We start from the raw sequence: 20,269 nt of genomic DNA, 5'->3' as shown, positions 1-20,269 counted from the left end.
CCATGTGAGGAAATAGAGGAAAACATATTCATGCTTCATGTATTAGGAAAAAGAAAATAATCTGCATTGGAGTAAGCTAATGCTTGAAGTTTACCGTTTTTCTGTGCCACAGTTGAAAACACTAATGTTTCCAAGTCAGAGCACACATCTGTCTGGTCTTGCTCCCTCCCTCTCAATCTATCGTAGCTCAAGATCTCTGGCTCAGACCTCGGGCAGACAGTCGGGCTGCCTCAACAGTCTGGACTGTTGCTCCAGGCTTTGGCACCACAGCCAGCACAGGGAGATGTTTGTCAACGCCATACAAATAGCAGTAGCGGCAGAAGCGAGGGACCCTTTCCAGTGGTCTTTTGTGTTCTCTGCTGGCCCACGTACACCTGTAGCCAAAAGGAACATAGCATAAAAAACAGGCATGTTGATGTCCTGCATGAGTTGCTGCTACAGCAATCTAGGTGGAGATAGATAAAGTAGGCGCAAGTGATGCACACGTGGAGAAAATAGGTTTGAGAGAGCACAAAGAAAAATCTGATCTATCACAAAGACCATCAATGTAACTTTTATCCAAAGTAGGTCAAGGATTTAGTCCACAATACAATTAGCACTTAATTGTAACTACTATTCTCTTAGCCAACGCTACTTTGTTTACTTAGAGCACATAATAAAACTTTCAACATTTATATTCTTGGGGAAATGGCTCTTATCTGGGGCATTAAATAATGCCTTTTTCTCCCCAAACAGGTCAAGATTAGACACGATTGCCTCTGTCATTGTTGCTGGTAGTCAGAAAACAGAAAAGGCTGCCTGAATAACACTGACCTGCATAGACAAAAATCCCTAAGTATTTAGAGTGCTTTTGGAAACGTGTTGAAGAGAAATTACTTTCTACTTTCTTCAATCCCTTATTGTTTTCTCTGTAAAAACATTTCAAATGTGTCCCAGACTACCCTATGAGTAGGCTGGGGCTTTTATAGGTAATTTTCACAAGATATTGTATTTCAAATTTCACTCAGACACAGCTTCATGTGACTAAACAACTAGTCATCACAAGCCATCGTTTTCCTCATATCAGTATCAAACAACACTGATCTAGCCAATCTAGCTATAGCATAGATACAGTTTTGACAGCACATGTAAAAAAATGACTATAGTATTGTCAGCGAAACTAATTTAATTTCTCCCATATGCCTGCCAGCTCAGATTTGAATGCCTATGGAAAGTCCCTTTATTGCTTCTCTACAACTTGTTTTTTGTAATTCTGTCTGAGTAAAGTTTCCTCTGTTCTTAGAAGACTGAGCAGTTACCTGTGATCAGGCTTAACAGAGAAGGACTGCCTCATGCTCCTGCTTGTGTGTGTGTGTGTGCTGTGTGTGGTTGTGAGCATGTATGTGTATGTCTGTTCATGCGTGTGTGCACGTGTGTGTTCAGGCGTGCACACATGCAGGGTATGACCAGTGGTTGGTTCCTCTGAAGTCTGCTAACTCTTTGATGTGGGCCGCCTTTTACTGTCAGCCTCAGCTCAGCGCCGACCACAACACTCACACACTTCCCCTTACCTGCCACTGATGATCTGGCTGACCCTCATTCTGCTTCAGTTCCACTCCATTTTCTATGGTGTGATTCCACGTGTCTGAGTGTGCACGTTTCTACAGGAATACAAAATGTGTAACTTTTCACTTTCCCCAATGTGTGTTGCCTAATGGTTCGCATGCATTTTGTAAGCCATTGCAGGACTTAAACTGAACTTTCACGCATGAAAAACCAGGTCTATGCAATACTGTAGATTTCCCAACAGTGCATCTCTGATATTTAAAGGTTTAACCTCAGTGCTCCACAGCAGAGCAAAACTGGGTTATTGAGACCATGCAGCCTACCATTTCCACTTGGATGCAAAAAAGTACAACTAAACTCACACTGACACACAGAGCTCTCTTGCCTCAGCTGTCTGTGCACAGGAAAACAAAAGAAAGCTCTTTCCTGCAAGACCCCCAGCCGCAACTTCGATTCTGGCTGCAGCGATTGTGCAAGCTGTCGCACAAGGCAGCTGGTCTACGAGCAGTGAAAGATCAGTGCCTGGAAAGAGCACATGTCACAAGCATTATTATGTTGCAACTACTCTACTCTCTCTTCTATTTAGTCTCTCACACAACCACCCAATTTTAACTTTCTATCTTCCACCCACTTTTTACTCTTTACTTCTTCTCTTTTACTTGGTAGCTAATGTCATGCAACACTTCCTGGTACTATATCTGTGCAATCTGCTGTAACTTCCCACGCTATGCTGCAACTTCTAGTTAGGCGAGTGGCAGTGGCCTGGTGACGCTTAATGCAAAGGGGAAAAAAACATTTCAGACAAGAGATGGATGAGTTTGATTTCAAATGTTTATTCTCAAAGCATTAAAAGTGAGTACAGTTCAAATGAATATTGCATTGTTTTGTCTGCATATTTTAAAGTAAAAACAAAAGTCCATGAACGTGTCACAGGTACAGACACAGCTCAAATCAGGATTTGCAAGCAAAGTCTCTGCTCATTCCAAGAACTTCCTGATAGCTGCACTGGGAAAGAAAAGTGAAGTCCATTTAGACATTTTCAGAAACCCTCTTCCAGACCAACATCTTCCTTGTTCCCCTCTGACCAGACTTAGTCCAGTCTCCGCACTTTCATATGTCCATTTCTTGCACAGTGTCCATCTCTTTGACCTTCTCTGCTCAGTTCCCCATTGATTTCTATCTAGGGCAGTAACTGGGTCAAAACTTGTCATCATTTCATGCATTATGCAGAACAGTCCAAAATCCTTCTCAGTGTCCATCAGGCTTTCCGTCCACTCCACAGTACACGTGATCCAGTCCACACTTGACCTCTGAACTTGAACCCTTCCTCAGAGTAATCCAGAACCAACGTGCTGACCCAGAATGCACCAGAAGATCGTGCTTCCAGCCACAGCCTCTTAATCCAGACATATGAGGCTGGCAGAAAGGCTCAACACCTCCAGCAGAGGCTCAGCTCTCTGACTTTCTTTTCATCATCTTCATCATCATCATGTGAAGCATTGTTGCAGGGGAATGTCACTTCAGCGCTCTGGGAGCGTGATGCTGGGCACCCAGTCATACACACTGCGGCTCTCCTCGCAGAACAGACTCAGCTTGTCTAGTGCGGGGTCTTTCCATGGGTTTGCACTGGGGCTCTGGAATAAAAAAAAACAATAAGACATTTAGAGTCAGAACACTGCCACAGAGAGATAAAGGCTATGCACACATGCAGAAACTAGGCGGAGTGTGCAGAAAAATTCAGACAGGGCAGTGATGCATGCATGATTCACTGGCTGAGTGGGTGCTCTCTCGGGAACGTACCGTGACAAGAATGCAGTGTGCGTCCTTGGGCTCGCCGGTCTCGTCTGAGCCCACGAGGTCTGCCAGGCGCTCGATGTCGTTGACACGCACCACGTTGATGTCGTTATCGAAGCAGAAAGCCTGGATGAGGGTGAAGTGGATCTGCAGAGCGATGTCACATTCGTACTCTTCATCAGTGGCGAGGACGCAGAATGCCACGCTGTCTGGGTCACTGTGGAACAGACAAGGAAGGTGGTCAGAACGTATTCTCTTATGCTTATGCTTAAATGTTTTTTTTTTTTTTTTTTTTAAAGAAGACAGTTAGTCAAACATTTCACGAATTGCAATACTTACACATTCATGACTTTAGCAGATTCATAAACTCCAACTGTCAGGTAGTCCTGCTTCTTAGCGGCGAGCAGCAGCTCTTCCAGGGCTGCGCCTGCACTTTGCACCCTTGACAAAGAAAAACACACAACATCAGACACTATAGCACTAATGACAAACCGGTATAAAGCATTAACCCGACGGCTTGAATAATGTTGAATCCGTGCGTAAAATATTTACCTGTCTGTGTTTTCCATTGCGTTCTCTTGTCCGCGGATCTCTTCCAGAGTCATAGTTATAATCCAAGCGCGATCGGGATTTTGAAGTGAAGCGTAAAGGCTGTGTAGTTCTCTGTATAGGCTGTGTAGTTCTCTGTATAGTCTCTTGCGTTATTCTGAGCTCGGAACAGACTGTGGGTGCATTTATAGCAGGCACGCGTAGTTTCTCGGCAAGGGGCGGTCTTTTCCGCTCCTGCCTCCTACCATTGGCTTAGAGCAGCCTTTGCTGAGAAAAAAAAAGTCCCCGGGGCACGGAGCATGATGATAACCCCACGTGGGGCAAGATTACAACCTTTCAAGAAATCCCCCCCCCCATCCACCCACCACCAATTCCCCTTACCTTGTAAACATCCAACATCACCACAGTGAGCAAAAACTAAAAGTCCTGTTTGCGATGGACCCTCGGGTGACTGCAAACAGCACAGCTGACACAACAAAGACTCACCCACTGTGGCTCTTCAACCTGAATATCACAGTACACAGTACAATGATATTCTGGCACGTATGCTGACATGTATATGACCTTATAATGCATACATATAAATCATGTATATCATCATGTATAAACAAAAAGAGCGATGAAAAACAATTTTGAGCATCCCAATGTATTTATTTATTTTAAAATGAAATGATTGTTTTGCAGGTGGAGAGCCACGGTTTGTACATCGTGTTATTAACCACGCCATTACTTAACACCGTGCCAACTGTGTTTTTGTTATGCGCCAACGGATGTTTTCCCATGACAGTTACAAAACCAGTGGGCACAGGCAGACCAACACACCTCAGACAGGTGATGGTTATCGAATGGGTTAAAGGAAAACTGCACAACATTTTGCTGCAGTGGAACCAGTAATGATGATTCCATTATAAACTCTGGAACAATCCTCTAAGAACTGGACTTCCCCAAGGCGTGGGGAATCACTGGCGCGTTATATTTAGCCCATCCAAACTTTCCCTGCCGGTCTAGTCTCGCCTTGCCCTTAATGAGCAGCTCGTTGGCGGTACACCTGCGCGCGCGTGCATCCTATCAACCTGTTACTCAACGCGCTGCTGTGTTTACGGTCTGCCCGGTAGTTACAGAACTGTGCCTCAAGCGAGCTCTGCAAGCCTGTCCTGACCCAAATAGGGGGGAGATTTCTAGGTGGTGTTTTGGAAAGGGGGTGACCAAAACAGCTTGTGGCCGGCACACGCCAGTTTTTGTTCACCCTTTGAAAAGGAAGCTTAATTGCCGGTCTGAGTCGACGCGTGTCGTTTCTCCGCGCGGAGAGCAAAAAAGGGCCACTTTGTGTCACAACAATACTCACGTCCTCCACCTGCCCCCCGGGTCCTTTCATGGGGGACTGAGGGGGTGTGTGACTGTGTGTATGTGCGCCCCTCGCCTCGTTAATTACCCCACTCCATTCAGTGGCCCCTGCGGCAGATGCCCGACAGATGCGCGTGCCCCCCTCCCCCGCAAACGCCACGCGCCGGCCAGTGGTGTTTTCAGGCCTGTTTATCTTATCACCTGGACTGCGTCTGTTTACATTCAACATCATTCGCCTTTCAGACAGATGCCGAATGCTGTGTTTGCACACCAGTTGGCTGGTCTTGACCAAACTTAAAAATGGCATGTACTATAATCTAGCAAGCAATAATTTGATTCATTGGTTAATTATTTCATTAATTTAACTGATTCGTTCCAATTCAAATAATTATCGGAAATAATGACGAAGAAAATGTGCACCCCTGGCTTTAATACCACACAATAGGGTTAGAAGTACCACAAAGTAATAACAAGAATGTTGCCTACACTCTGTTGAAGGTTGTTTTCTTGTTAACTGATGAGTCAAATAAAAAAATCACTTCGACATTTATTTTAATGCGATTGCCGGCATGATAAGTGGATGACCTTTAACCTAATCTACACCATCTACGGAGCTGCTGAACGCCAACTCGTCCTGCACAGAGGAGCGCTGTGTCAGAAATCTGAGCTGACAGCGCCATCTGCTGGTCATTCAGCAAGCATGACTTTTCCTCTGCTACAAATGTTAAATAAGCTCATGACTCATGACTCCCAACAACATTACACTCTGTGAGTCACCGACCAGTCCCTATGTGTTGTTATTCCCCGACAGCTGATCACTTCAGAAATATATTTTTTTGCAGTCATGGAGCAGGAATGTGGACAAGGGAATACAAAGACATAAAGAAATGTGTGTGTTAAAAAGGCAACACATCTACAATGTATAGAACTTAAAGTATACATGAATTGAAATGCCTGTCCTCCCCAGAACATCCTCAAAATGCTCTTGTATTATCCATACTGGTAAATTTACATAATAATGTACATATATAGATCTAAATGCTGTTCAGATAAACATTACATACACCTTTTAGCATCTGGAAGTTTGTATCTTGGAAGTCTTGGCTTTGACAGCTCTGTATGCAGTAAACAGCTTTGGTAAGAGAATAGGGGAAATCCCAGGCTGGCTGAGAAAATCCCACTGAAGGATGAATTAGAGCATGAACTTGAGCAAAACACCTAACTCTCTAAAACAGTCGTGGCCAAAAGCTGTGGAAAAGTCCCTGACTGTGGTTGAACTGACCTTGTCTGTGAAAATATCACCAAAATGGCTTTGTAGGACCATTAAAGACCACGAATATTATGAAAACAGAGCATTTTATACAAACCTCTATAGCTGTTTAGAGTTAACTTCTCTTGTCTAGTCCAGTGCATCTCTTTCGTAATGTTTAATTTCAAAGTAGGCCATGTGTGGTCAAAAGCCTCCTCAAGTTGAAAGACTGAGCATACGGCTATTCTATTCCTTCATCAATAACACTGATCAAGAACAACTGACTCATTCTGATTTATAAAAAGTTTATTATTATAGGAGGTCCAGACATGTCTTATACATACAGAGTTCAAATGTACATAAGAGCTACAATCATTTAAGCATATTTACATTCCCTTCTTGGACTACGTCAAATGTCAGTGCATTTGTTCAACATGATCAACATTTAAAATCTCACTGACTGTCGATTATAACAAAAAGCAGTTCCAATACCATTTAGATTCCATTTATTACTAACAGTAACATAATAAAATACACAAAAAATATGCCTCACTGACAAAACAGGTCATTACATTTTTGAGTATATTTTTACTGCAACACGGTTTACTGAGCAAATATATCAAACCCCGTATTCTGTGCACATATGTGCTAAAGTATTTCAGACTGTCCCGAGGAAATGAAAAAGAGGAATTTGCAGGGGTAGACTTGGGTTGGCTAACAATGACAAAGTCAAGGGTGTCTTGTTCTATATTTAGCAGACATTTTTTCTTGCTTTACTGTACAACGTAAAAACAAAGCATTCCAAAATTAAAAAGGAGCATGAATACCCTTGTTACAAGGGAAATACTACCAAACTTTACAAGTCTTCTAAATGGCCAAATGTCCTGCAATGGCTTAAGCATTTGTGTCAACCACTTTGATCAAGCTTTATGGGAAACAAGCAGCCTATCTTTTACAATGCAATGGATGCTTCTGGCTAGTCTGCTGAAGACTACTTCTTTTCACAATAATTTACTATGGGAGAGTCATTGATGAGGAGCTAACGTGAACCTCCAGATCTGCTGGAGGTGATCAGACAGACTAGAGTCAGACGAAGCTCTCCCTAGAATTTGGCGATAAATAATAATTGCATCATGTAATACTTACCTTGAAGTAATCTACTGCTGGTTCATAATAATTTTTACTGCGTCGGTGCCCACAAACGTACAAATTTTGGTCGTTAACACCACTTTGTACAATAAGATGAGAGCCCTCAGTGCTACCGAAGTAGAGTGTGGCCTCCAGCAACACAGGCGTGTATATTATCACCGCAATGTCCCAATCTTTTGGCAGTTTACACTGCTGAAATATGGAAATTGCTCTCCAGTTTTTTTTTGCCCACTGGAACAAGGAAATCTGAACAAAGTGCAATAAAGTAACAGTAGTACATCAGATGGCCGTTAGAGGTGAAAGAAGGTACAGACAGATTGATCATATATCTTAATAATTACTGATATTTTCCCTCCTTCCTTGTTTAACTTACCTACCTAAAACATTGGGAATATGGCTCCCTCTGCTGATCATATTGTTCAACACCTCCCTACTACATTTCATCTGAGCGGTGCTGTTGTAATATGACAGACGGGGGGTTCTGGTCTATCCAGTTATCCTTGGATCCTGTGACCTCATACGCCACTGCAGCATCAATGGACCCTTCCTGTAAGGCCGCTACTCCGCCAGCCGGCCCCGGCGTCATCTCTGTAGCCTGAGTGGGACTGGGGAAGTCTGCAGAGGAGTTGCTATTCACTCCTGTTTCTGAATCAGGCTGCTCCACCCTCTGGTAGTCAGGGGTGTGATTCTTCTGACCGCCGGCAAAGATGGCTTTAACGTTCTCCACCTCCGCTTGGTGCACTAAGAGGATCTCCGTATCTTTAGGCTCAAGGTAGGAGATGGCATCAGAGCTTCCTGGTGGCACTGAGCGCAAGGCCCGGGAGATGCCTGCAATAATGAACAAGAAATGGTCTATTGAAGTGATGTGGTGCAGTACAGTGCGAGTACAAACTGAACAGACATGCTATCTTGATGAAGACTCCAACATATGTGTATCAAAAAGAATTTGCAAAAAAGGTTGAAATATAACAAAGGACAGACGTTTTTCATTTTGAGGTAACTTACTCGAAGAGGGTGTGTAGAGCTCCTTCTCTTCTGCGTTTCGGCCAAATGGATTGACTGACGGGAAGATGATGAGACAGAAAGAGAGCAGGAACACCTAGAGGGCAAAGCCAAGGAGAGAGTGAGGAAAACAATACTGCAGCATGACAAAGAACTTGACACTTTATGAGAAATATAATAAGGATGTAAAAAAGAAGTTAATATATTCAACAAATTTACCATAACACATGTGCTGGTTGTGCTGGCCTTCATGGTCGACATCTTCACCATTGCCTGAAGCTTCCTCAGTTGCTCTATCAAGGAACTAAGAACCAAGAAGAGATATTTACTGGAACAGATGTCAACGGATTGAGAAGCATTTTCTACATACGTGCTATTACATATGAAAGCAGAGGCAGCTCAGAGTTCTTACATGTTCTGTTTATGAAGCATTTGGACTTTCTTCTGTAGTTCCAGGTTGTGTGCGGTACAGATGGCAACCCTGTGGTAGACATTGAATCAGTAATTAGTATATTTATCCACATTAACTTAAGAGTAATTGATCAACCATTAAAACTCATAATATAGACATACAATAAATCACTGCTGGTATAACTAGTGACAGGAAAATTGTCGCTCAATTCTTCTAAACGTTACTCCAGCAGTTAGTGTTCTCGACAGAGTGGCCACAACTCCTCATATATACATAGCCGTCTATTGGCTGAGATCATTTATATCTCAATTGTAAACATTTTGGCCTCTTCATCTCACCTGTTTTCCAGTCCATCAACATACACCTTCTTCTTCTTGCGGCTCTCCTGAGCAGATTGCTTGTTGCGGATCTTCCTCCTGACCCTCTTCAAGGTCCTCTCTTCTGCCTGTTACACAGAGGAGGCTTTCACCAGAATGTTGACATGACAGACAACGATGTGTATATAACAGCCTTCAGCAGCTGTGCCGCAGAAAGACCAAACACAAAATCAATTTGAAGGCCAATCAAGCAAAAATTATAATATTACATAATGAAAATGAAAAACTATTATACAGAGATACAAAAATAAAAAAACTACGCATACATTTGCTACAAAATGAACGGCAATAAATCTGATTCCTCTGCAGCATGTTGGCTGATCGTGCTCATTATTATACAAACATTTACAACATTTGGCAGATGTTCTTATCCAGAGCAGCTTACAATGCTGCACAGCATCACCGCAAGACAATCGACTCAAGTAAATAAACACATTTTCAGCATCAATTACCTTTGTGAGAGGCATGTGTGTGGGAATAGTTGCTCCCTCTTTCGTCAAAAGCCGCTTCTCCTCCTCAGTGAGCACAATCTCTTTAAACTGAAACTGGAGGGAGAAAAGACCCATTACATTTCTGGTTATTCAGTGATAAGCATAAGATGGTACCACAGTTGTAGCACGCAACATGCAAAGAAACAGCTTGCAATTAATGTCACAAAATGTAAATGAGATATACCAAACTGAAACATTCAGTTTTCTTCAAACAAACTTGTTGGTTTGACCAAAACAAAAGTGGGAAAAACTGACCTGGTCTGTTTTGTTGGGTTCCTGTGTTGAGTCCTCTATGGACAAAGTGCAGGGCAGCTCACTGGTGTCGTCCTCCTCCATGTCCTCACTCACCAAGTCGTCTGACACAAGATAAACACATTTGAAATTAACTTAACCTGCTAAGTGCCTCCATTTGATTATGTATGCAGCATCCCTCCCACATAATGTCCAGTACTTCCCCGTGTTTTGAAGGGATTTAAGTGGATGTCAAGGGGTTGAGTGGATAACATAAGTACATAAGGCTATAGACTCACAAATGACATGATGATGTAGTTCTTGAACTACACATACCCAAATCAATGAAGACATCTGTATCTGGCTTCTCTGCCCTCACACTCTGTAAGATATCCATGTCCCTGCCTCCACTTTGCAGCAGGGAGTAGCTGTGATCTGCATGGACTGTTAAGGCCTCCAGGCTCTCTGCCTGCAAGTCTCCAGTGGCCAGGGCAGGGTCTGTGTGCTCCGGGCTGGGCTGGGAGTAGCTGGGACTGGGCACAACGTCACTATCGCTGCACTGGGGACTCGGGCATCCCAGATGGTTGTTGTTTCCAACTCCAGTGCTGCTGTCATCAGAAATGCCGCTGTCGCTGCCCAAGGGAGAATGAGAAGGACAGATGGCCTCCATCTTGTCCTCTCCCTCTAACAAGCTGGAGAGAAATTCTTCAGTATCCATACCTGTCAGCATCTAGGGGAAAAACACACTGTGTTACTTCCAAAAAGGCACACACAGTGGTGAGTATTTAGGCTTGTGCTTTTAGCTACTATATGGTGTCCAAACTTCCAAAGTCATATAACCATGTGAACAAATGAGGGTGTCGTGGAACCCCAGTTCAAGCTCTCAAGCTTTAACACCAAGATTACATAAAGTTTGAAAATACACAGTAGTAGTCATCCAAAAATCCAGAGGATCAATATGGTTAAAAATATTACATCTTGTTCAGACAGCCAGGATTCGATGAGCCCGTTCTCATCAGGAAAGAGAGGCTCAGCAGACCAGTCCTCTCCACTGTGGAACAGCAGCCCCAACAGGTCTGTTCCATCCATGTCTGGAAGGTCCTCAGTGACTGACATCTGTAGCAACACAGCAGCACACAGACCTCAGCATTTACATTGAGTTTATTATTTGTTAACAAAGGCATCTATGTTCATATAATATTAGTACGATGATAGAATCAGGTTTATTGCCAGGAGGGTTTCACATAAAAGCAATTTTCCTGAGGGTTTTAATGCATAACAATGAACGTAGTAGATGGAAAAAGAAAGTAGTGCAAGTCAAGAGGCATAATAATCAGAAAACTGACAATAAAATATTAAAAAATATTATAGAAAATACATACAACATGATTGATATTTAAATAAAAGAGCTGTATAGTTTTGTGGTGGAATGTGCAAGATTTTTAGCAGGCAATGTGCAAATGTTTACAGTATTAAGCATAACGCATATATATGTGCAAAATAGTAATGCAAGAGAAGTGCATTAATGTAACACACTGCCATTGAGTCCGGTGGCGTAGACTTCACGTCAATGTATACACAACTAGCCATTGTCCAGGATGTATGAATTTTGTGATTTAGATTTAAATTAATGTGATGTTCCATTAGGCTGCATTACAAATGAATACATTTAAAGTATTCAGTCAAATGTTGTCATAGTTGAATTGTCTTTTGTGATTATCACCCTGTTTGTGATGGTACAGTGAAAATTGTGTCACGGTACAAAAGAAGTTTATGCACTTTAACCTCCATGTGGAGGCTGTTATGACAGTAAAGAGTTTATTGACCTCAGCAGCCACAGACAGATCATTAGTCCCCGTTAATGTTAACACGTCTACTAACTTGCCATGTAAACAGCCTGCTATTGCATCACTGCCACGCTCCCACAATGACCTCATCTTATGTTGAGCCCCGCCCCCCCATATGGGCTTTGTCACGAGATCTGAATACAATATCAAGTGTCAAAACAAATAACGTGTTCAGCCTTTAGTTCATTCCGGAAAAGGGCAATTTATATGATGCAATACGTGCTCAAGTACAAAGAAAACATATGAATGCAGTCCGGATACAGGGTTCCTTTGTTGTCTTGCAAAATAATAATAATAATAAGTATTTTTTTTTCTGCAGCATAGCCATATAACTCACAAACGACTCAGTTAACGCAGCAGTGAACACATACAAGCAATATGAATTATTAGACTTTAGATTTTAAAGCCAGAAAAAATGTACTGCATCGACTCCTATGGCAGAAGAAAGACATGTCTTAGGCCAAACTCGAGGAGCCACCCAGCTCGTTAATGTTAGCTGTTTAATCCTGTCATGATCTTTAATGCCAAGAGGGCGTAGTTTCTCGTGGCATTACACGTGCTTAAAAACATTAAACACAGTTAAAATGTATATTTTGTTTTCTTACCGCTCGACGACAGGAGACAAAATACCATTCGAGTGAGAGCGTCCGGGTGTCTTGTGGGTTTTTTTCTACTCAGCGTTTCTTCGCTGCTACAGTCACAGCGCTTCCTCCTGAAACTACCTTCCAACAAGGCAAAAAATGCGTCATCACGTGAAGGCGGATATGAGTACGTGGTCTTCTTGAGTGCTTCTGGGAAGTGTAGTGCAGTACCCCACCATGTACTGTATTCGTGGTTGTTCTGCTTTCTGCATTCTGCAAGTGGCCGTATATATTTCTTTCTTGCATTTTCGCAAATATGTAAAAAAAAGAAAAGAGAAAAGAAACATAATAAAATGAGTTTTCCTGAAGTGTATTCTATAAGACAAAAGAATAATGTAACTTTAGAAAAGAAAATGGAAACCAAGATTCTTAGAATCTAAAATGTGTCCTCTGCTCAGTGTATTTTTAAAGAAAACTTTTAACTTGCACAGCTGGAAGGCAGCACTTGCACTGTATTGCTCCCTTTTCTGCTTTAAAGAGAAATTAATGGTGAAATTTCCACCCAGTGAAAGCATGTTTTTCACTAGAGTCCATGATAATGAATTCATGAGATTAGCTATGGTTTCACTGGAGACTGAGAGTGGTGCTATGAGACTTGTGAAGTGCTGTAATGTGTGCACACTGCACATGTGCATGGTATCATTCTTTATTTCAAAATGTATTTTAAAATTGTAATCTTGCTAATGATCCCCATTTTTACTAAATGAAACTGTAATCGGATTACATTATTTCTTCTCTAACAGATACATTTTATTTGTATCCTGATTATGTACTCAGTTACATGTAATCTGTTACTTCCCAATGTTACGTACACACAATATTTACACACGCAAACGCAAAAGCATCACAAGCTTTAAAAATATTTCATAAAAAAAGACAGATGCATTTCAATTTTAAATTTATTTTAATCAACACATGAGCAATAACATGGCATCAGATAATTTAAAAAACCTAATTACTGAAATTCATACAGAAATTGCCTGAGTAGTAACCGAAAATTGATTTTGCCACATGAAGAACTAAAAACTTTGGTGGTTGGTATGTTGGTATTTGTAGCTTAATGACATTTATTGGCTTTTTCAGGCCACAAGGAAAACAGAGTGAGGTCATTCAGGTCAATCAGTCTAACATCTCATGGAGATACATCACATAAGAAGGTAGGATGTGCAATCTCTATTCATATCATCATAAACTTTATAGGAGTGTAATAAAAACCAGTCTGTCTGATTTCATAACATGATAGAAAACTAAGGCATCGAAGAAAAGTGCAATTAAACATTAAATACACCACATTTCATGTTTCACCACATTATCACCTCAGCATAATGTTGTGGATTTCTAACTTGTTTCCTTAATATTTATGCTACATTGACTTCTCAAAGGTTTTATTGGGTTTATCCAGCAAAACTGAGCATAGGATGGTTAAGGGCTATAAATGATCCGGTCTGCATGATCCAAATGAAAAGCTGTGTTTGACATCTAACCATCATAATGTCAGTTAAATAAATTATATTTAACAACATTTCCCTAATCTCATGAGGATTACAGGTACCTGTCCCTGTCAAAAAAGGAGACAATAGTGATTCACTGGCAGCATTCTCACAGAGACTAATTTTACTTACTAGAAGAAAGTTACTAAAGTAAGAAATCCCAGATTTCAGGAGCTGAGTGGGGTTATATGCCATGATTTCAATTTAAACTGCTGGACTGTAAAGCACTTTTTTATTTATAATGAAATCCATGCAATCTTATCCCAGACTACAAAGTCTTTCCAGCATTTTGTCACAGAATCACACAGAGTTTAGATGTATGCCTCAAACTACGGTACACTTTTAGTCGTTCCTTTTTACTCGTTGGTGTTGGTCCGACTACCTTTGTGACGGCGGGCACGCTCTCGACAGCCCGTTTCTTGTGAGCACGGTGTAGCAGGATCCGATAGACCCCTGTGATTGAGCTCCTGCAGTCTTTCCCCTGGTTGTTGAGGATGTGTTCTGAGGTGATCCCTAGTGTCTCCAGTGCTGCCTTTACCTCCATCTCTTCCTCCCCGAGTTCAGATGGTTCACTCTCTGCTAGGTAGGATGGGTCTAGTTTAAAGGGCTCCATTGCGCGAGGGAAGTCCACAGGGAGTAGCCACTCACATCCGATCATCTGCTCCACTGTGCAGCGGTCAGATGGTATAGGTTGGAGGATTCCCCTGATCAGCCTCTGGCATGCCTCTGGCACCCACGAGGGCAGGATGTAGGCTCCCTCCAAGATGCATCGCTTCAGTTTGGCCACAGTGTCTGCCCTGAACGGCATCGTGCCTGTCACCATAAAGAACAGCATCACCCCCAGGGCCCAGATGTCTACAAAGATGCCAACATAATGCTCATCCCGAAAGAGCTCAGGAGCGGCGTAGGGCGGAGAGCCGCAGAATGTGTTGAGTGTCTCACTACGGCGACTCAGCGTGCTAAAACCAAAGTCCCCGACCTTGACGCAAGAGCTGCTGGTGTAGAACACATTTTCTGCCTTCAGATCACGGTGGATAATGTTGTTTTCATGCTGTATGAGAAAAAGGGGAAAACTGTTTATTGTAATGTAATGTAATGCCGCATACTTTCACATTAATTCACTGTTTAAAGTGGAAAACTTCAAGCATCTAGTGCACACACACTGAGAATTGACTTTTCAGTGAAGTAGCATCTGAAGTAGTATCTAGTGACTAGAAATTAAACTTGCATTTTTATAGATTCTGAATTTTTCAATGAGGGAGAAGTAGGAGAGATATATAGATTAGATAGATTTAAGCATTCTTAACCATGTAATCAATATTTTAGTGGATAAAAACATATCAGACACAAATCATTATTACAAGCAGAGTATTTTTATGTGTCTTAAAACACATTACAATTCTACTTTTCCAGTAAAGCTGCTACATGGACATATGTATAAACATACTTCTCCTAACCCACAACAGCTTTTTTTATACTATCATTACCTACCATCACTACCCATCACCTAAATATTCATATCATATCATTACACTTAGATCTTGTACTCCTTACAGCTGGTTTGTTATAATGTTGTTGAGATGGAAGTCTCAGTTTACTCTTTTATCTTTTTTGATAAAAAAATGAATGCCTAAAAAACACATGTGGGGAGTAATTAGCTTCATATGTGATCCAGAAAACCTGTAGTAGTAGTAGTAGAAATAGTCTGCACTGACAGAAATTGTCATATGAGATTAATTAGATTAGAAGATCAGATGAAATTTTAATGACCCCCGAGGTTATACCAGGTCATTGAAGCAGACAGAGAACAGGCAATACTATAGATGAAAATAAATTTCTTTACTAACATACAGTATAGTAGACAGTATAGGTTGTCATCTTAATGGTCAATGTCACTGTTATTTGACAATTAAGACTGTAATTAAATCTTTTATAGGTTACACTCAGATTGAGATTTTGTTTTCGATTAATTAAACAACTTGAATATAAATGTATATGTACTGACCATGTGTCTAACAGCAGAGAGGATCTGAGCAAAGACGATTTTGCTTTCAGTGTCAGAAAGCTTCCCTTCTGTAGTAATCTTGGTGTAGAGCTCCCCTCCCCCTGCGTACTCCATCACCAGGTGTAACCGTGACAATGTCTCCACCACCTAAAGAAGAAAGTACACAGTGGCTGAATATTGAGAAAGCCCCTTGAGATCAGATGTATCTCATATATAAGTCAATATGAGAGTGTGTAGGAGTCAAACCTCATAGAGGCGTATGATGTTGGGATGGTGTAGTTTCTCCATGCTGGACATCTCTCTGGACAGCAGCCTCTGGGTCTTCTGATCCAGCTTGGTTTTGTCTAGGATCTTTATGGCCACCTTGTCTGGTGATGCCAAGGAAGAAGATTAAGGTCAATGATCACTAACAAATTATAAATTTATACAGAGGAGTACAGATCATTTAAAAACATGCAGAGAAATACTTCAAAGCGACATTTAATTTCAACAGAGACTTGATAGAGAAAATAAAAGTGCTCCTATCATCATTAAAATAACTTAGCTTTTCTGATAACTGAAGCATTCAATGTATTATATAAATTGAAGATCAAAATGTGAGCCTGGTTTCGTCTAGCACACACAGAATTGCCCCTGAAGTGACCAAGCCGGATGCTCAGCTCTAGATAATTTGATGGAGGATAAGCTGCCATCAGAAACCAATTTTCTTGATTATGTTCTCCCAGGGGGTCAATTCTCACTTTTAGCCTTATCTTAGAAGGAAATTTGCTTTTGTAAATGAAGGAAAAATTGCTCTTTTTCTGTCATACTGCAGTGACTTCAAGTGTGAGCAGATATGGAGGGTCAAGTAAGGGTGGATAGAGATGAGTTAGCTATATTGTCCTGGAATCAAATTTAACTTACCACCTTTGAAAATGTGTTGAGAGGAGATACAGTGCGCATTTAAAAAGGTCCACAATTTTACAGCCAGTAAAGATCAAAATACTTCACATATATCAAATTCAAACAACTGATATCTTTACTGTATTCTGTTAAATGATTCATAAAGAGAAGTAAAATAGACCTCAGGTAACTGAATACAGAAAAGTTCTTAAGTGGCAAAATGGTGTTGAGATATCTAATTGTGCGTCAGTATACATTATTCAGGCATGGTATTAGGCTCCCTTTCAGCTGTGCCATATCTTTCAATAGGAGCATTGAAAATGCATCGCAGCTCATGTTGTTTTTGGAGGACTAAATGATACCACTTAAACGCACACACGCACACACACATAGCATGGCATAGATCGGAATACAGTAAAGTACATATACCTCTACAAACATAGAGCGCGCACACACAGAGGTACACACTCATTCCCTTCCCTCTCTTTAGCCTTTGATGAGGCATGCAGCAATTTTAGCCGTCGCTAAGGAAACTGGAGATCTCTAATCAATCCATCTGTTCAAGGGCAGCAGACAGTCTGTCTCTTTGTCGCTGAATCAGCCCCCTGGCCAGGCACACATCGCCTTATTAGTGAATTGCTACATAAGAACACACTTGTTAGTGTTGCAGCCCATTGATGGAAACAGCTCATCAGCCAAATTATCACTTAAATGTAATTAAAAAAGCCAGAGCTGAAAGCAAAGGGGAGCTTACCTAAGATTTTTATATTTAAAGATGGATGTGTTTAGACTTTTATTGATTGGCTATCCAGTCAAACTGTCAACCTTCTATCACTACATAATAGTCAGTATGATTGCTGCTCCCCAATGGATGTTTTTCTTCACTTGAGTGCAGGGGTTTTTAACAGTTGCATTATACTGATGTCTTGTAGTTTCTTACCTTTGGTGAGGGCATGAATTCCCAGCTTGACATGGGAGAAATTCCCACAGCCAATCTCTCCTCGAATTTTGTAGAAGCCGATTCTTCTGCCCACAGTTAGCTCACGGACCACCCTGTGACCAATACACATTACAGAATACTTAACGCTAAATATTCTTTCAAATATACTACAGTGGAGCCACATAATAAGTAGTTTACCTCCTGGTGTTTCAAAAAGTAAATAAAAATCTTGATAAAAAAAAAAAGGTGATTACTGCTTCATCTCTTGACCCCTACCTTTCATCCTGGCACATATCCAGGTTCAGTCTTTCCAGTGGAGTGAGGCGGCGAATGGTGGCTCCCTCATCGTCTGTGTTGATGTCTGAGCTGTCCTGGCGGCTCCAGCGGGTGTACCTCTGGCCACCAGCGACCACAGCTGTGCCTCCAATTGAGCCTCTGACAGAGTCTCCATTAGAGTCCCCAGTCTCAGCCCCAGACACTGAGATGCTTCCAGCGGTGCCTGCTGCCCCCGACCCCCTGGAGCCTGCTGTCCCGGCCCCAGCTTCAGCTCCTTCTGGGCTGCTCTCAGATGGGCAGACAGCAGTCATCCTGCACCCGGGGTGACGTGAGCTTAGCTCATGGCTGGAAGAGGTGGGGGGCTGGATGCACAATAAGAAAAAAATAAGAAAAATAAAAATGAATCCTTGCTACACTCTTTGGATGGGTTATGTCTTTAAGGCATTATTTAAAAAGTTTTTCTCAGATGCACAATGACTGGTGCTCCTACATTAAGTGAGTGTCAGTGTCTTTTAGAATCAACCCCTTCAAAATAAAAATAAAAAGGTATGAGAAGAAGGAATAAAACTGCTTAAGATATATATTCGATTAACAATACTTGGATTTGCAACACATGCTCTTCATTGTGAGGCTGTTATAAGCTATTGATTAATTGATATTGAAGAATTAGCCCCCATTTTTACAATGTGCACACAGTTTCTCTAGCAAACCTCACATACAGAGCACACATAATTCACGTGTCAAATAAAAATGCAGTTAAATAGCTAGTAACACATTCATTACGCATTGTTATACTATCTCAGAGAGGAAATTCATACGGACATAAACCTTGACTTACCTTCAGACATGTGAATCATTTAGAAGGTAAATTCTTTCAGTGTCCTTGCCCAAATCACATAGCTATTTAGCTATTTAGAGTCAATAAACAAATGTTATGAATGCGTGTTTTCCTGTATTTCAACAAAATAGGACAGAACCTCCAGTCCGTGGACCCAAGCACATGCATCCAAAATTGCAAAAATTTGCTGCAGCTGCAAACTGTCCTTGCCACAATGGTTTATCAGAGACAGTTTGTCATCTGACACTTGATGTAGTTGTAGTCTTGCATCTGAAGAATTTCCAGTGGTTTAAACCTTAGTTTTCCTTATTTGTATCTGTCGAAGAAAAGGTGAAGAAGATCAGATCGCCCATGTGTCATCGGATTCATGCTCACTGTTGTCTCTTGCTGAAGAGGTCTGCGGAGCTTTAATGGGCTCTTTTGAGTCTCCAGGGTATAAATAGGCCACAGGTTGAGGAGGAGGGGGAAGAGGAGCTGGACGGGGGGGTTGGAGGAAAGAGGTTGAACAGATGATAGTGTCAGGGTACAGCCAACCTAGTGAGCCTAGTGAGAAAACCTAGAATGAAAGCACAAGAGAGATACAAAAATAAATGTTATTTATGTTTAATTTTTAGACCTCCCTCTCTTTTTTATTGTCTAATTCATGTGTTTTCTTTCCATGTTTTTTTTATCTACTTGTAGCTATGTCACTATATTAGACATTTTGGCAATTTTTTTTTATGAGTCAAGCATCTGTGCAAAACCATTGTATACATGTGATTCCACCCTCCATGGGAAAGAGTTTGTGTGCACATGTCAGCACAAGTGTGCCTGGTCAGTATCTGTTTGAGTGTCCGTTGATCTGTATTGTAATCCTTACTTAATTTAGTGCGTGAGTCCTGCTCCAAGGGCGAATGCAGGCTGGTTGCCATGAGAGCGAAAATAAACAAATCAAAGATCCTCATCAGTTTCTACCACCAAGAAGATACTAACAAATAGAGCTGCTGCAATTAGTTGATGAATTTATTACTTGTCATCCATGAAATTAATTGCAAACTTTTTTGATAGTTGATTAATCAGAATTGTTTTTATGAATAAAAGGCCAAATTCTCCGATTTCAGCTTCTCAAATGTAAAAATATTTCCTTTAGTCCTCTATGACAGTAAACTGAATATCTTTGGGCTGTGGACAAAACAAGACATTTGAAGATGCCATCTTGGGATTTGGG

At 41.3% G+C, this 20,269-nt stretch overlaps 3 protein-coding genes across 3 annotated transcripts; all 3 read right to left on the bottom strand.

The window, feature by feature from the left end:
* Positions 1-2,358: 2,358 nt before the first annotated feature.
* gadd45ga (growth arrest and DNA-damage-inducible, gamma a) lies at positions 2,359-4,055 on the bottom strand. Its single transcript, XM_035658846.1, has 4 exons — positions 3,892-4,055; positions 3,679-3,780; positions 3,346-3,556; positions 2,359-3,179 (listed from the first exon to the last, which is right to left on the bottom strand). Exons 1-4 carry the CDS (start codon positions 3,942-3,944, stop codon positions 3,066-3,068), a joined length of 480 nt encoding a protein of 159 aa, XP_035514739.1. The 5' UTR covers positions 3,945-4,055; the 3' UTR covers positions 2,359-3,065.
* A 2,717-nt stretch (positions 4,056-6,772) lies between these two features.
* On the bottom strand, positions 6,773-12,735 carry creb3l3l (cAMP responsive element binding protein 3-like 3 like). The gene is made up of 10 exons (XM_035658599.1): positions 12,596-12,735; positions 11,119-11,259; positions 10,480-10,873; positions 10,168-10,268; positions 9,874-9,966; positions 9,383-9,489; positions 9,045-9,113; positions 8,852-8,936; positions 8,636-8,729; positions 6,773-8,458 (listed from the first exon to the last, which is right to left on the bottom strand). The coding sequence occupies exons 2-10, from the start codon at positions 11,257-11,259 to the stop codon at positions 8,064-8,066; spliced, it is 1,479 nt and encodes a 492-aa protein (XP_035514492.1). The 5' UTR covers positions 12,596-12,735; the 3' UTR covers positions 6,773-8,063.
* An 832-nt stretch (positions 12,736-13,567) lies between these two features.
* Positions 13,568-18,578, bottom strand: nim1k (NIM1 serine/threonine protein kinase). Its single transcript, XM_035657789.1, has 5 exons — positions 18,225-18,578; positions 17,949-18,061; positions 16,373-16,494; positions 16,127-16,273; positions 13,568-15,172 (listed from the first exon to the last, which is right to left on the bottom strand). The coding sequence occupies exons 1-5, from the start codon at positions 18,533-18,535 to the stop codon at positions 14,414-14,416; spliced, it is 1,452 nt and encodes a 483-aa protein (XP_035513682.1). The 5' UTR covers positions 18,536-18,578; the 3' UTR covers positions 13,568-14,413.
* Between the last annotated feature and the right edge of the window lie 1,691 nt (positions 18,579-20,269).

Source organism: Morone saxatilis, unplaced genomic scaffold (assembly GCF_004916995.1).
Source record: "Morone saxatilis isolate NCDOM2014 unplaced genomic scaffold, NCSU_SB_2.0 Contig16, whole genome shotgun sequence".
NCBI classification, from domain to species: domain Eukaryota; kingdom Metazoa; phylum Chordata; class Actinopteri; family Moronidae; genus Morone; species Morone saxatilis.
This window is presented reverse-complemented; position numbering and strand designations above follow the sequence as displayed.